Below are 16,480 nucleotides of genomic sequence, written 5' to 3'. Positions count from 1 at the left end.
ACAAGACTGCAAGTTATACCAGAGGAAGGGCTTCTCATTTTTAATATGACTCATATAATAGATGCTCAGTAAATATTCTGAGCAAAAGAATTAATCCTCCTTAGTGTAATTTTTTATGCACTGGGAGTAAAAATCTTTGTTTTCTCAGGTCCCCCTGAAAAAGACAGAAAAGAAGTTTCTGAAGGTTAGAGACGTTAACGGGCAACTTAAGAGTCAGAAGGTTTAAGACAAAATATTCGGAAGCCTTGCGCTTCCGTCTCTGAGCCCACAGCCCTCTCAGGGTGTGTCGTGGGAAACGGAGCTTGTGGACACGCAGTTCGTGCTCAGGACATCCAGGTGTGCAGGGCACGTGTGATGCATTGCACACTGCCCAGTCCCTCCTCTTGTCCGGGCTATAGCTCAGGGGCTTCTCACCTGCCTCTATCCACCCCCTTCCCCATGTCTGCCCCCATCTCCTTCCTGTGCTCCCTGCCTCAGTTAAGTCCAAAAGTTTCACTAGAATTATCTAGTGAAACACAGTGAGCCATCACTCACTGACTCTAAGACACACATTTTCCCTTTTAAACATCTCTGAAATTAGATGCCTCCTGGAGCCAGTGATAAGAAGGCCTTCTGTCATCCTTTCATCATAGTTGTTTTCTTTCTTAGTGATCCAGGCAGCTTCTTGCAGTAGCTGGGAACATAGATTTGGTGAAATCGGGGAGGAAGGGACGACAGGCAGAGGTTTAGTCCCTCCAAGAACTGGTGCTCAACTCAGTTTCGATTCTACACTTGGGTTTTGGATATTCCAGAGTCACTCAGTGAAAAATAATAGTTAAAAACCTACGTAGCCTTAGTTAGACACCACACGTGGGACATAGACTCCACCCCCCACTCCCCACCCCGCCTCCACAACAGCCCGGACAGATCAATGTTCCTGTTTATAGAGAGAGATGAAACTGAGGGTTAGAGAGATCAGGTGACGAGGCCTTGCTTCTGTGCTCCCTGTCCAGCCAAATGTGCAGTCTGTCTGCCTTCTCCCTCTTATTTAAAAACATCTTCCTGGGGCTGAAAGGTATGCCTGGATCCCTCCTCAAGTCCTCCCACCTGCGGCCTCCCTCCCTCAGCCTGACAGGCACATCGCTACAGCAAACAGTGCCTAGTTACCAGCTGTCCTGGGGTTACCAGCATCAGAGCCAACTCTGAGGACACACACAGCCGCAGCTGTGTGCTTTGTTATAGAATACGGTGTGGGCTGCATCTTCGGTGGAAATGGAAGTGGCGGGTTGGGGCAGGATCAGGTGTCAGGATGAGAGGGATGAGAAGAAGCAGGCAGCAGGCAGCAGAGTCATACCTGGCTGCAGAGGGATTCTCACCCAGGGAGTGGGCATCCGCTGTGCCCTGTGGCTGTTGGCCACTTACCTATATAACGTGCTGTACAGGCAGGTGCCATCCGTAGGTGCCCATGGCAGTCTTGGAAACAGATTCTCTAAGATGGTGGTGACATTACATATTCTCCTTGCACTGATGAGATTTTTTTTTTCATGTTCAGTACATCTTAACTTTCATACACTGCTGGGAAAAGTATTTCTGGAAGGCAATTCAGCCACGTGTATAAAGAGGGCCTAAAACTGTTTCCATAGTCTTTAACCAAGAAATTCCCATTTCTAGGAATTTATACTAGAGAACTCATTGGCGAGACACAAATATACCTGTACTAGAGTGTTTACTGCCGTGTTGTTAAAATAGCCCCAAACAAGAAACCAACCTAAAGGCCCAAATAAAAGAAAATAAATTAACCATGGTAACTTTACAGTCAAATACTTGCAGCCATTAAAAATTCACTTTAAGACTATGTGGTGACATGGAAAAATGTCCATGACATAAGGTTGGGTGAAGAGGTTATAAAACAATATGTATGATATGATCCAGTGTTGCTAAGTTCATTAATTTATGTGAGTATAAAAAGTCTGTAAAGAAGTACAGTAAAATATGAACACCAGTTATCTCTAGATTTTTTTCCTATGTACTTTTTCAGAATTCTCCAAAACACTTCATAGTGAAAATGTATTGTTTCTACATTCAGAGAGGCGAAAAGCTATCTAAAACAGAAACGTCCTCTTGATTTTGCTAACACGGGAGTAACCTGCCCACTTACACACAAAATAAGCAACAAAACTGAGATCCCAAATCTGGTCTGTCTGACTTCAGAGCTTGGGAGAGTTCCAGTGTGTTTCTAGCAGTGATGTTAGGAAAGATTGGGACTGGGAGACTATAAAGAACTTGAACTGAACCATTGACCCTTAAGCACTTTTTATACTTCATGAGAGCAAATAAAACCAGAGTTGGCTTTACGGGCATGTAACCTGTGCAGTCCCCCAAGGCCAAAGCTTAGAAGGGCCCTGTACTTTGTTTAATGCTCTGTTGTCGCTGCTGTCTAGAAATTCTCAGTGATTTTATCTTTGCATTTGTGTTTTGTAAGTGAGGCCCAGTGGGACACTGGGAGCATGAGCATAAGCAGTGGAGATGTACCCACCCTCATCGCCCGCCTCCATTCCTTGCTGACATGTATGTGCCCGCGGACCTATTGTGTTGACGATGGCCCATGAACACCTGTGACCCTTGGACCCGCGGTGCGTGGGAGTTCAGAGAGACCCAGAGTGGGTACAAGGTAAGGAGCCTTGCCTGTGAAAGTAAGCAGGGCAGGCGCTGGCAGCCCCAGGGGCCACACTCTCTATTCCAACCAGAACTTGTTCCCCGTGCGGAAAGAAGGCAGTGCATTCCGAGAAACACAACCAGGGGACTCTGTCACACCCTTTCTTATGCTTGTGTTAATCCCGTGCGTTAGGCAATAATTTATATGGAAAACAATGACATGGGAAGAAGAAGAAAGATAGGGAAACACATAGTTCCTTTTCCTTTCTGACCTCCTTACTCATCAGGACACCAAAGGGTGGAGTGTTGGTAGAATGAGGAGGTGGCCAGAAATGAAAAAGAAACAATTGAGTTAATTTCATGCAGTGTTTCTACTGGTCTGGTAGAAACACCAGAACATAACACATAAGCATATATGAAATTTGAAATATGAATTATGTAATTTTGAGGATTTTACATGTGAATTAAATGCATCTATATTTGCATTTTAAACTGGTATCACATAATATAAAAATGATAAAATTCATGCTAGTAATTTTTTCTTTATTTAAAATGGTGTTAAATAGCAAATAGTATGACATATCTAGAGGGAAAAAATGCTGAATGTTTCAGTACCTTTTGTCCTGCTTTTTGAACAAAGGGTCCTGCATTTTCACTTTGTGCCAAGTCCAATTCCACAAAATATGTAGCTGTAGCTGGCCCTGAATGAAACACACACACACACACACACACACACACACACACACACACACAAATGTGTAAACAATGAGCTTTAGACAAAGGACTGTCCAGTTTACCAGTACATTTACACTGTAAATATTTGGAGATTTGGAAATTTCAGTAACATTTCCAACTTCAAAGAAATACCAGGCACCAGTTCTCATCAGTTCTGCTCAATTCCACAGTCACACAGCAGTGCGCCTAGGATGGTTTTTCCTTGTCACTGACTGACTTTGAGACCAAGTCCACCATCCCAAGTGTGGCAACCCCAGACATGTTTCACTGAGGTGACATCTCAGTTGCTGTACGTTCTACCAATGTCCTTGCCCAGGAGAGGCAAAGGTCTTGGAGGCTGACCAGCAGAAGGAAAAAAATACATCAGTAGGTGAGGTAGGTTGACTAATGGCCTCCCTAAATTAGGTCCTAATCCCTGGAGCTTGAGGATGTTATACAGAAACAGGCTCTTTGTGGATGTAAGTTAAGATCAGCCTGGTTTCCTGAGGTAAGTCCTAAATGCAGTCACACGTATCCTTGTAAAAGGGAGGCAAAGGGAGATTTGAGGAAACAGGGAAGAGAAGGCAATGTGAAGACAGAGGCAGAGGTCGGAGTGATGCGGCCACAAGCCAGGAAACACGGGAGGCCACCAGAGTTAGAAGAGGAACGAAAGGTTTCTCCCTTGGAGCCCCAGGAGTGCAGACCCTGCTGCACTTTGATTTCAGACCTCTGGTCTCCATATCTGTGGGAGAATGATTGCTGTTGTTTAAACCACCAAATTTGTGGTAATTAACTTACTCCTTCAAACACACACACACACACCCCCCAAAACCAAAACCAAACCTTGCATACATAGAACCACATATATAGAAGAGTTAAAGGAAGAAGATTGAAAAACCCAATGAACAAGTCTTGTCTCCTCTCCTGTCCCCAAAGTCCACGTAGCAGAACATGGGAGTCAAAATATGGGTTTAAGTAGTCGTGCTGTTCTTGATAGCTTGTCATCACAAAGAAAAGCTTCAAATCAGTCACTGGAGCACATTGGTATTTTGGAAGGACATAGTTTTTATTAAGAACACGTTTTTATAAATGTATATTGGAAATAATTTTGAGACTGTGGGACTTCCATGATCATTAGAAAGAAATATGTATAGTGAACCTTGGAGCAAAATAATGCTATCGTGTTACTCATTTACAACCTTGCTTCTGCTAAACTTGCTCTCTTCAGTGCACGCAGTTTTCTCCCTGCCTGGTACATGGATTTGTGCCTCAGGGAAGCTGATTCACCCTGCAACGGGGAGCGCTCTGTACTCTTGTTAAGTTTGTGCTGTTCACCCTGTGTTTTCTTTTTCTCAAGAAATAAATTTACACAATATAGTCTGTTCAGAGATTAGAGAACAGTACTGAGTAGAGAAGGTCTTTATAGATTCTTGAATTTAATATGAATAAGAGATTTTACATCGTTAGAAACTGAAAATATAAAGGAAACAGAAAAACCTGCGCTCTTAAGATAATCTGATATGTAAAAATTACATTATTGGTGTTTAGAATGCTATGCTTGCCAATTAGATTCCTCCTCCATTCCCCCCACTGCCCCTTTCCTCTTGTAGCTGATCTAAAATTTATATGTATATACAGAAGGCTTAGGATAGCCAAAACAATCTTGAAAATGAAGCACATAATTGGACGATTTACACTACCAGATTTCAAAACTTACTGCAAAGCTACTATGTAATCAAGGGAGTGTGGTATTAGCTTAAGAACAGAGATAGAGGTCAATGGAACAGAAGAGAAAGTTCAGAAATAACCCCTTATATTAATGATCAATTGATTTTGGACAGTTTCCACGGCAATTCAATAGGGACAAGAATGATCTTTTCAGCGGTTGGGACAATTGGATATCCATATGCAGAAAATAAACTTTGACCTTTACCTCACACCAGACGCTAAAATTAACTCAAAATGGATTATTTGACCTTCATGGAAGAACTGTATAAAACTTACAGAAGAAAAAATAATAGCAAGTTTTGGTGATCTTGGAAAAGGAAAAGGCTAAGAATATGTCTGGATAGCTCAGGATAGCTATGACAACAGAAGCACAATCTGTAAAAAAAAAAATCTGATAAACTGACTTCATCAAAACTCAAAACTTTTACATTTCAAAAGACACCATTAAGAGAATTAAAAGACAAACAATGGACTTGGGAGAAATAACTGCAGGTCATATTTCTAATAAAGGACTTATATTCAGAATATATGAAGAACTCTTACAACAGTAATAACAAGACCAACACTCAATTTTTAAATGGGCAAAAGACTTGAATAGACATTTCCTCAAAAGAGATATACAAATGGCTATTAAGTACATGCTCGATATTACTAGTCATTAGGAAAATGCAAGTTAAAACTCCACCCACACACCCTTAAAGTGAAACCTGCCTGTCACCCCCTTCACCAGTGATGTGTTGGCAAATATTAACAATTGACTCTCAGTCGGGAACACAGCCTTGTCCAGTAACATTTGCCAGGTGTTTCCTTGGTGTAAATACTCCCACCATGGCTGATATCTAGCCACCCATGTGTGGTCTGAAGGTGGCATCGGGGAAAGATGTTTACAGTTGGCTCCTGAATCAGGGTGAGCTGCAGGGCACCAGTGCTCCCAACACACCAGAGCTGCCACCACCAGCCTCGCTGTTCAGAGGAAGGGCCAACTGGTCTACCTGCCCAACCACGGGGAAACCATGTCAGCTGCCTAGAAAATTCTACACATCCCTTCATGCTTTAAAGGGACAAATAAAGAAGGCTCACCAAACATAGGAGAAATCCAGCAACTTAAAAGAGACGGGCCCTGGATGAATGAACAAGACCTGGAGGAGAGCTGAGATGACTTAGGGTCAAGAAGGGGATTTTCTGTTCCAAAATTTCAATTTGGATCCTCAGAGAGATTCAAGGAGATATTCCATCTTAAATTAAGAAAGAGCTCTTAGAAATTAAAAATGTTTTTCACGAAATTAAAATTCAAGTCATGAAAAAGTTTTTGAATCTCCTATAATGCTGAGACAATGTGACATAAAAGAAAAGAGAAAGAAACAGCTTTTGAGAAAAGAAGAACCAAGGAGATTATTTAAGACCTGACAGAAGAAAATTTCCCAGAGCTCAAGATGCCTCCCAATTACAAAGACTCAGGAAAATGAATGATTGAAAAAAAACCCCACATCTATCTACATTCCCATGAGAACAGTGAAAATAAAATTAACTAATTGCTTATGAGCAAATCAGACATCAAAAGTATATGTTTATTCACAGTAAATTCCCAAGACTCCATTATCTATATTATTTTAAATTTGTAGTAATTCACTAAAGCAGGTGATTAGATAAATGCATGTCATTAGACAAATTCTGTGGTTTGTGTAATTAAACATGAAGTGAATAAATGGGACATTTGTGTCTGTATTTCTTCTATCAGATGATAAATACATTGTAATATTATTGGCACAGAAATCAATACTGCATAAGGCATAACCATTTTTATGTCTGGCAATTTGAGATCATTTCTGAAAGCAACTACTAATGAAGTTTTTTTTAAATTAAAAAATAAGAGCAGTAAAGAGAGTGCACTGGAAATTACAAGGATCTCTGTGTCCCTTTTATTTTGATGTATGTCCCAGGGATTTCATATTAATTAATTGGAAATTTTTCCAAAATACATTTTTCTAACTTTTTGAAGCAGTGACATTCCAGATAATGAAAAGCTTCCAGCATCTACTGCTGATCTAGGTGGATAATGTTTACAATTCCTTGTATCACTGTCATGCGAAACTCTTTGTAGTTTCTTGGTGCCTAAGAAGGTCAACTGTATTTGAGAATGACAAATACAGTCTTTAATTATGTTTGCTGGTCTCTCAACATAATGGAGGTGAAGAATTATTTGATGGCTTTTATTTCTTACCTCCCTCAAAAGTGATACAATTTTTAATATCAGAAATGGTTTTTTGGTTGGTTTTATTCTTAACTTGAAGTAAAACAGTGGTGTGCCCCTTGGGTGATGACAGAGCTTAAACTGTTCAGTACCTCCTAAGATGGGGACCCCCTGTTTTCTCTCTTTGCTGGTCCACCTGAGAGTACCAGGTTTGGGTCATGCATCCTTGTTTTCCGCAGCTCTGCTCACATCCCTATTTCCCATAACTTTTGGTTCAGTGGCTGGTAAACCAGGCCGTGTTGTGTGGGTGAAAGAGGAACCACAACTCAGGGGCACCTCGGCTGCTTCACCCACTTTCGTGTGTAGGGTGTGGCCCATGTGATCGAAGTTCCTAAATACTGGGAAGAGACTCATGCATCTGACAATTTCTTCTCGTCTCTCAGTTTCATAACTAGACTTTATTTTGTTTAAATAAGTGACTCCCCCCTACCTTCTGTTAATATGCAGATAGTCTAAGAAAAAATAACACTTTAAGGCTTGTTTGGCATTTACTTCATCGTGAGTTATCAGACTCCTTCCTGAGAGTAGATTTTGATGGAGGGAGAGAATGTGAAGACTTTGACAAGTAAGGAACAGGAGGCATTTGTGGATGGAAAACAACTCAGAAAGCTCAGGCTATTCACAGGGAATCAACATTTCATAGATGATCCTAAAATAGATGTTTTGTTCAAAGTATAATGATCTGTCCATTCTTTATCCTTCATCTGTAAATTGCGACACTGCCTTCTCCATCCCCATGACCTCTTCTCCCCATAGCTTCCACCTCCCCGAACCCCCGCCCCAGTAAAGACATAACCCAGCAGTAACTCTGCTAACACCAATGACACACTCTCAGTACACTTTGGGGAACTCTAAAGAAAATAGGTTGAAGAAATATTTCAAGTGCTTCCACTAATACTAAAATATAGTAAACATGTTAATATTTATATGTAAATACATAAACATATGTAAAGATATGTTAAAATATTAAAAATAAGTAGCATCACTTCACATCCACCAGGATGACTCTAATCGAAAAGACATAATAAGTTTTCGTGACAATGTGGAGAAATTGATACACTGCTGATAGGAGTGGAAAATGGTGCAGCTGTTTTGGAAAAGTTTGGCATTTCCTCAAATGATTATATATAGAGTTACTACATGACCAAGCAATTCCACTCTGAGGTATATACAAAAAGGAAAGAAAAAGAAATGGAAGGAAGGAAGGAAGGAAAGAAAGAAAAAGAAAAACATGTTCACACAAAAACTTGTACACAAATGTTCATAGCAGCATTATTCATAATTGCAAAAAAGTGGAAAGAATCCAAATGTGCATCAGATGATGAATGGATAAACAAATTGTGGTTTATCCATACAATGGAATATTATTCAGCCTTTAAAAAGGAAGAGAGTTCTGACACATGCTACAGTGTGAATGAACTTTGTAAACATTATGCTAAATGAACCAAGTCAGGCACAAAGGACATATTGTGTGATTCCAACTGTAAGAAATGTCCAGATTAAACAAATTGATAGAAATGGAAGGCGAGTAGTGGTCACCTAGGACTGTGGGAGGAGGGGGACTGCTAATGGATCTGGAGGTTCTATTCAGGATGTTAGAAATCTTCTAAAATTGATGGCAATGATGGCTGTCCAACTTTGTCAATATATTAAAAACTATTGAATTGTACACTTTAAATGGATGAATTATATGGTATGTGAATTATATCTCAATAAAGCTGTTACAGAGAGAGAGTAATATGACCTCCTGGGACAGAATCTCTCCATACACCATGTTGAAGAATTTGGAAAATTTAATTCCTTCTGGATCCCAGCCTCACCCCACCCCCACCATCGCCCCTCCAGTACCCCCAAGATCCAGAGAATCCTGTTAATCCAGGTGGTATTTAACTCCTACCTTCAAAAACTTGGACTGCTGATATTATGACCTTCATCTTGCAAGGTTTTTCTTTAAAAAAAAAAAAAATTCTTGGGGGGTAGGTGCCAAGATGGCAGAGTAGAGAGACTCACAGCTCGCCCTTTCCCACAAATACACCAAGAGTTACATCTACAAACCCACTGAATCGCACAGCACACCTACTGAACTCTGGCAGAGTGTCTCTCGCTTCAAAATACAGTAGGATTCTCACAAAATCTGATAAACAAGTTCATAATGTATAGCACAGGGAACTATATTCAATATCTTGTAATAACTTACAGTGAAAAAGAATATGAAATGAATATATGTATGTTCATGTATGACTGAAGCATTATGCTGTACACCAGAAACTGACACATTGTAAACTGACTATACTTCAATAAAAATGTATCTTAAAAAATTCTTAGAGTGGGTATATCTTATGAACTATTTACATATACACACACATCTATACTCACACACATGTATTTTTTAACATGGTAAGAAATTGATTCACCTCATTGTAAGAGTGAGCACTTTGGTTACATAACAAATATTTGTTGAGCACTTACTAAGTGCCAGACATCGTACTTGTAGCTAGGGACACAAGAGAAAACAAGAAAACATGAGTATTTGTGATAATGATTCAGATCACAAGTAATTACCTTCTGGCAGTGATAAGAATCTGTCCCTCTCAGTAAACCTAATACCATAATCGGCTTTTACTTTGGAACCTTTGTGAAGAAAATGAACCTCTTTGTAGAGGGGCAAATCTTCCATCTGATAAGAGAAAAAAATGAGACCCAGCAAGGGAAGGTGACTCACCCAAGGTCACACAGGGTAACACCATTGGACCAGCAACCCTCTCAAATCCACCATCAGGCTGTTGAATCCACATGAATGTATGGCTCCCTGACCCACAGAAGAGGCTCATAAAACATTCTGTTGTTGTCATTGGCTTTTCTTTCTAATTAATATCAGGAACAGCCTGAGTCCACTAGGACTTGCCAAAAGCTCGTGTTTCCCCAGCTCCTCCCCCCTCTCTCCAGGCTGTGCCCTCACAACCAAGACCCCACACCCTGAATTGTGGGCCCATCAATCCCGTGTTTTAAGAAAGAGTTTGATCAGATATAAATACATCTGGCTAAAGCCATTTAGGGACTTTCTAAAGGGAGGCACTTTGAAGAAGTGACCTTGACACAGCATAAATCTGTGTGCCATCTAATGTGCGGGGCCCCTCATAGACCCTGCTTGGTTCTTCTTCAATGCCTTTTTTTGAAGTTGTACCTGATTTTATTACAATTTTCATTCAAATCCAATGGGGAATGGAATGATCCTACTTTTGTTTCTTGGCCAGGAATCGCTTGATCCTGAAAGTCTTGTGAGAAAACACCAGAAGAAGCAAATTCAACCTTGGGGAAGAGAGAAGATGGTAAGTTTTATGTTACGTATATTTTATCATGATTTTAAGAAAAGACAATAGAAATGTGCCTTCATTTCCCTTTTTAATATTCCTTTCAGTGTTAGCAGAGCACAAAACCCCTCCTCAAGTCAGACAAGGAAACAGAAAAATGATATGAAGCTCATTGCTGTATTGTTATTTTTGTTTTTGTTATTCTTAAAGAAAAGAAGTGTAGAATCCTCTAGAAATGCTTTCCACCCTCACCCTCCAGGTAAAGCCGCAGGTACACGCATGAGCACACATAAAACCGACCAACCCCCCACCTGCTTTTCTCCCCTGCACAGAAGTAGCACATTCCTACCACAGTGCTTTCCAAAGCCAGATTCTGAGCAGCAGCATCAACCTCACCTTAGAACTTGTTAGAAATGCAAATTCTCGGGACCCACCCTGACCTACTGAGTCAGCAAATCCCGGTGAGGCCGCGACGCTGAATTTCGTATGTCCAACAGTTGGCTCAGTGATGCACGTTCACGCTGGAGCGTGCCCGGCCCAGGCCCCCGCTGTCACCCAAGCTGTGCCTCTGGCCGTCCTCCGAGGGCCAGGGCGGGATAGCTGAGTCCAGGTGCGGCTGCCACGGACAGGTGCCCCCCTGCTGAAGCTTCAAGGGGCGCTGACCTCTGCCCCCTGCTGTTCCACCAACTCCAAGGGTGGAGCCCGGCCGCCCCGCCTGCACACCTCCAGCTGCACAGGTGGCAGGGCAGGGCCTGGAAACCGAGTCATAGGAAGCAACACCTTAGCAAGAAGTCTTCCCATCTGAACTTAATCGCCAGTTGCAGGGAGCTCTCGGAGCAGCCACCATGGGTAGGCGCGCGGGGCCGGGCTAGGGTCACGGGAGCAGAGGGGAGCCGGGCGTAAAGGCGGTGCGGTCAGAGGGCGCTGCAGAGGGGGCGCCGCGGGGGCCGGGCCGGCCTGCCACGCGGGTCCCCGCGGTCGCCGGCGGCTCGTGGACCTGGGCGCGGAGCGTGGGGGTTGGGGGGGATGCACGGGCTGGCACCGCGGGCTGGCGCCAGGGTGCGCGGCAGGGACACATCGCCACGACGGGAAGCGAACTGGGGGTCTGCGGAGCCGGGGCTCACAGGCTCCGCGGAAATTTGCAGCGCGGGTGGTCTCCGCGCCCGGCCCCGCCCCCAAGCGCCCAGACTCCGGTTGTAAGAATGAACGGAACGCGGTAACTTTGACCTGCCCACCTGTTGGGAATCCTTTGTTCTCTGTGTTCCCACCCTGTTGGCTGAGCGTTGGCTTGAAGCTGGACTGAGTCGTGCTGGTGATGGCAGGGCCGGCAGAGCCTCCATCCCTCTGGTGGGTGCTCAGGGGCTGTCTTAGCCCTTCTCTAGACTCTGGCTGGCCAGATGACCTCAGAGCTGCAGAGGGAGCCCTGGTCCAAGAGAAAGTGGGGCTGGCCCGTCGTGGCACTTCCTAACGTTCTGCCACTGTCCTCAAGCTTCAATAAAGGCACAGGAGTGTAGCGGGTCCTCCACAGGCATGAAGGGTCAGCAAAACATCTAGAAAACAACTTAAACCTGCCTGCTTCAGAATAAACAGCTCTAGAAAGACCACAGAAGCAAAGAGCAGAGCTGCAAGAGACCAGTGGTCAGCCCAGCTTTTTTCTCCCTCAAGGATGGGAGAGAGGAGTCAGTGACACCCCCCCCCCCACCTCCAACCGAAACTGTGCCATGGATGGGCCCTGGCTGTCACAATGTGGCCACATGGTGGAGAGAACCAGGTCTGACTTTGGCCCGCCTGCACTTGTATTCCTGTTCTGCCACTTGCTACCTCCCTACTCTTGCATCAGTGAGTTAACGCATTGTGGCCCTCGACTTCAACCACTAGGCAGAAGTGTCCTTACCGACTTCAGTGGTTGCCCTGAGGTGTGTCAGAGCTCAGCTCCTGGTGTGCACAGTCACCTGGCTCTCAGTTAACTGTGCCACACTAAGTTGTGGATCTGAAGAAGCAGTACTGAGTGGGTCACACTTGGGACTTTCAGTGGTGGCTAACCGCTCATCCCAGAAAGATACTGCAGCTCACCTCTCCGGTGCAGGCTGTCAGTAGTGTGTGCTCAGCTTCGTGGGCAGACCCACTCCTGGGCTGGAGTTTAGTGTCCTGCCTCAAAGACCATTTGCTTGTCACTCTGTGTAGCTTTCTAGGAGGTGCTCTGAAGGATTCATTTTGATTTTCAGATACCAAATACCTGAATATTTTCTGGACCAAGTTAGAACTTCCCTAACACAGTTCCAATCAGGGTAGCTATCTGCAGCCTGATTATGGGTGAATGAGCACAAAGTTAGCTTTTGAAATGTAGCCCCCAGTGAACTGGCTTTCTGCTTTACAGATTGGCCCTTAAGGGTTTTGGGGGGGGGTGTTTTTTTTTTCAACTGAGATTGGCAGATAATGTGAGTAGCCCCAAAAAGTTTATATTCAGACACCAGTTTTATGTGTACTCCAGTCCTAAATTTTCAATATCTGGATTTAGTTAGTAAGTGAAACAAATAATTAGGAAATGTCTCTCAATAAGAAAGCAGCAGTAACTTCCCTTCTTGAGAGCAGATCTTTGTTACTTAGATGATGCCAAGATTGTCTCAGAGCCCCTCGTGACTGGAAGGGGCATGCTTGGAACCCTTGGTGAATCCAGCAGGAGGGAAAGAAGCAAGAATTCTTAGAGAAACATTTGCCTTGAGCTGTCATCCTCCCACTGGGGAACTGCAACAGATTTTTCTAGAGGTTCTTTACTCACACTGGCAGGGCAGAAAGTGAGGGGTGCGATGATGAGGACCATACCATTCAGGCTTGTTTTAGACTAAGTAACATTAGCGGCAAAAATCCAGAAGAATAAACTGGATTAGAAAATTATTCGGGGTGTGAGAATGCATCGCTAAACCTGGCTGCAGCGTCTGGTTAGAATCACACCTGCAAACCCTTCCCTCTAATGAGGGGTCAGCAAACCTTTCTGCAAAAGGCCAAATGGTTGATATTTTTGGCTCTTGGAGGCCACACCTTCTCTGTGGCAACTATTCAACTTTGCCCTTGTAACTTGAAATATGAAGCAAACGCGTGAATCTGTATTGCAATAAAACTTTATGGGCATGGAAATGTTAATTTTATATAATTTTCAGGGGTCCCAAAATAGTCTTTAGAAGTTGTTTTTCAATCATTTAAAAATGTGGAGACCATCCTTGGCTTGTAAGCTGTACAAAATCGGGCTGTGGGCTGGATTCGGCGCATGAGCCGTAGCTGCTGATCGTTGCTTTAAAGTGTGTGTGTTGATCAGGGCCGGGGTGCAGAGGAGCTCTGCTCCCAACCTGCCTTGTGGAATTAGGTCCCGAATGGCAGCGAGCCGCAGGGAATTGGAGGGCTGGGATGCTCTTGCTTAAGATTTCAAATATTTGGTCTCTTTCCTGTTATGCACCCTACTCCCTCCCTGGTCCAGAGCTCAGCAAAGATCTATGCTAAAGTTGTTGTTCTCACATATTCCTTCCCTCCCTTTGGTCCTGGAAAACCCTGATCTGTCCTTTAGCTCATATTTGACCCTGGAGGTTGAGGAAGCTTCAGGTTCTAGAAGCAAGCTCCTGCCTCCCTCTGCCAGGGCCCCCGGGCTGACTTGAGAGGTTCATTCAATTAGTGAAGGATGCTTTATTATATTCCTGCCCGCCTCCTCACGACTCTCAGCTCCCTGCAGACCTTTATGCAATTCAAGAGAGATTTTCAAGTCTATTTCCTGCCTGAGTGAAAAAGGAGGGACTAGCCTTGAAGGTACCTCAAACCTGGCCATTTAAAAGTCCTCCCACATTCTCTCCTCTTTCTAGAAGCTCTTGGGGTACACTTATGAACAGAACCAAAGAACCAGGGAGGCTGACATTCCTTCTGTAGGCTGTAAGTGTAGGGGAACTACAAGAAGGAAGAAACTTCTTCCTTCCAGACGGCAAGAAGAGAGAGCTGCTTTCACTGGGTTCTTTCAGGCTGGCATGACTCGGAATCAGTGGTTTTCAGACTTCAGCGTGCATCGGGATCTCCTGAGCGAGGGCTTATTCTAAAAGGCTGCCAGGCTGCAGCCCTAGAATCTGCCTCAGAGTTCTGGAATGGGGCTCAAGGATTTGCACTCACAAGTTCCCAGGCGTTGCGACTGCTGCTGTCTGTCCAGGGATCACACTTTGAGAACCACTGCCCTGAGTGACCCTGAATGACAACTTTCTTCTTCTTGACCCTCACGCATGTCCAAGTGTTGCTACTGTGCCCCCACAATGAGATCATGGCAAGAAGCTCTGGTGCAGTCTGACCCCTGGATGGTCCATGATGGCCAAGTTTGGGGTAAATTAGTAGCTTAGAAGCTAGAATTTGAAAATTAGTTGCAACGTCTTAGGAAAGGGGGTGATGATGGATGTGGTCCTAAATCATGTATTTTTGCAAGTTTTTTTGTGTTTTGTTTTGTTTTGTTTTACCACATGAGGGTATAAAACAGTCCATCATTGAAGAAACTCATATCCTCAGAGGCAGGAACACAGGCCCATAAACATTTTTCCACATTGAGTTAAAGTTGAGGTGAATAAAGTATTGGGAGACCGGTGAAAACAGTAGCTAATAACAGTGTCTTGTCAAAGCCGGGGGATTTGCCATCTGAATGGTAAATTTTGACATAGCCCTTCCCACCTCTACAAAATGTCCTGAGTGGCATTATTCCATTTTTGGCTTACTTGGATTTTTGATTAATAATTTTTCCTGCTGCCCTTTGAGTTACTGAAAGATTGCCAACAGACAGGGACTATTCAGGCAGCTGGTGGAGCTGCCAGTCTGGTTCTCTAGGAAGCTGTCTGTTCTCCAGGGTCGAGCTGCTAACGACCGAGGATGAATGGAACAATGGGCTGTGGACTCCCCAGCCCACTTTGTTCCCACTTCCCTGGGTGTGGGCAACTGTTAGACACAATTGCATCTTGATTCCATCCCTGGCAGGAGAGAGAGGAGGTAGGTGTCCCAGGTGAGATGATAAGGAAGTAAAAACAAGGGTGGAATCTGAGAGACATTCCACGTTCCTCCAGGATGATGGTGAAAGAATAAGGGTAGTATTATCAGGAGATGGGTGAGAACTCTTGACTCATAACTCTGGGATAGCAACATAAAGAACCAGAGAATCACTGTCTTGTAACTTTGCCCCTGGGTTTCAGAGGTCAGAAATATGTCACTGAGGAAACAGCACAGTGGGGTCAGCTTATGGGGTTGACGTGAATGGGGCTGTGAGATGGGCCAGGCCCTGCCTCTGCTGCCGCCGAGATTCGGTCCAGAATTACAGGCCGGTCTTAGCAGGTAGAAGGGGCCACAGCCAAGGGAAAGGGATAGGATCTTCCACAGACTCTACTAAAGGAGGAATGTCAAGTTCCTCTGAGATTGGAGACCAGCCATGGCTTCTCACTGGGAAGCTGACAGAAGCCTCTTATTAGACAGATTCCGAGGCATTAGGTGGAGATGGATGAAACTGAACAGGTGCACATGAGGAAAACTTGGTTCGAGGATCAGGCTCAAGACTAGAAAATTCATGAAACGTAAGAAGACCTATTAAAAGTTCTCAAACGGAGCATTTAAAATGTCTACCATCTGTATAGTTTTATTGTAAGCTCTATTAGGACGTATCAGGCAGTACATCTGAGATATTCTTGGATTAACAAACATTTTTCTCATTTAGTCAAAACACATATGCACTCTCACATAATATATTTGTTTCCTGGGGCTGGTATGACAAAAGTATCACAAACTGAGGTGTTTAAAACAACAGAAATTTATTCTCTCACAGTTATGGAGGCTGGAAGTC

General features: G+C 43.7%; 1 protein-coding gene and 1 pseudogene across 3 annotated transcripts in view; one reads left to right on the top strand and one right to left on the bottom strand.

Annotated features, from left to right (window-relative positions):
• Positions 1 to 903: 903 nt before the first annotated feature.
• The window catches only part of SLC15A1 (solute carrier family 15 member 1), a 53,687-nt gene continuing 38,110 nt past the window's right edge, over positions 904 to 16,480 (top strand). The window contains exons 1-3 of one of the 3 annotated variants that reach the window (XM_074378468.1): positions 904 to 1,054; positions 2,462 to 2,650; positions 10,582 to 10,656. Coding sequence is in view for 1 of the 3 variants with exons in the window: in XM_010959678.3 (XP_010957980.2) it covers positions 11,484 to 11,487 (4 nt within the window). In the remaining 2 variants the exon portion in view is untranslated. Of the gene's footprint in view, positions 1,055 to 2,316; positions 2,651 to 10,581; positions 10,657 to 11,018; positions 11,488 to 16,480 lie in introns of those variants that run through there. The other 2 variants (XM_045520155.2, XM_010959678.3) reach the window with 2 other exon arrangements.
• On the bottom strand, positions 6,520 to 10,919 carry LOC141579802 (large ribosomal subunit protein eL39-like; annotated as a pseudogene).

This window comes from Camelus bactrianus, chromosome 14 (assembly GCF_048773025.1).
Source record: "Camelus bactrianus isolate YW-2024 breed Bactrian camel chromosome 14, ASM4877302v1, whole genome shotgun sequence".
Classification (NCBI taxonomy): Eukaryota; Metazoa; Chordata; class Mammalia; order Artiodactyla; family Camelidae; genus Camelus; species Camelus bactrianus.
Note: the sequence above shows the minus strand (reverse complement) of the source record. Positions and strands in the feature narration are given on the sequence as shown.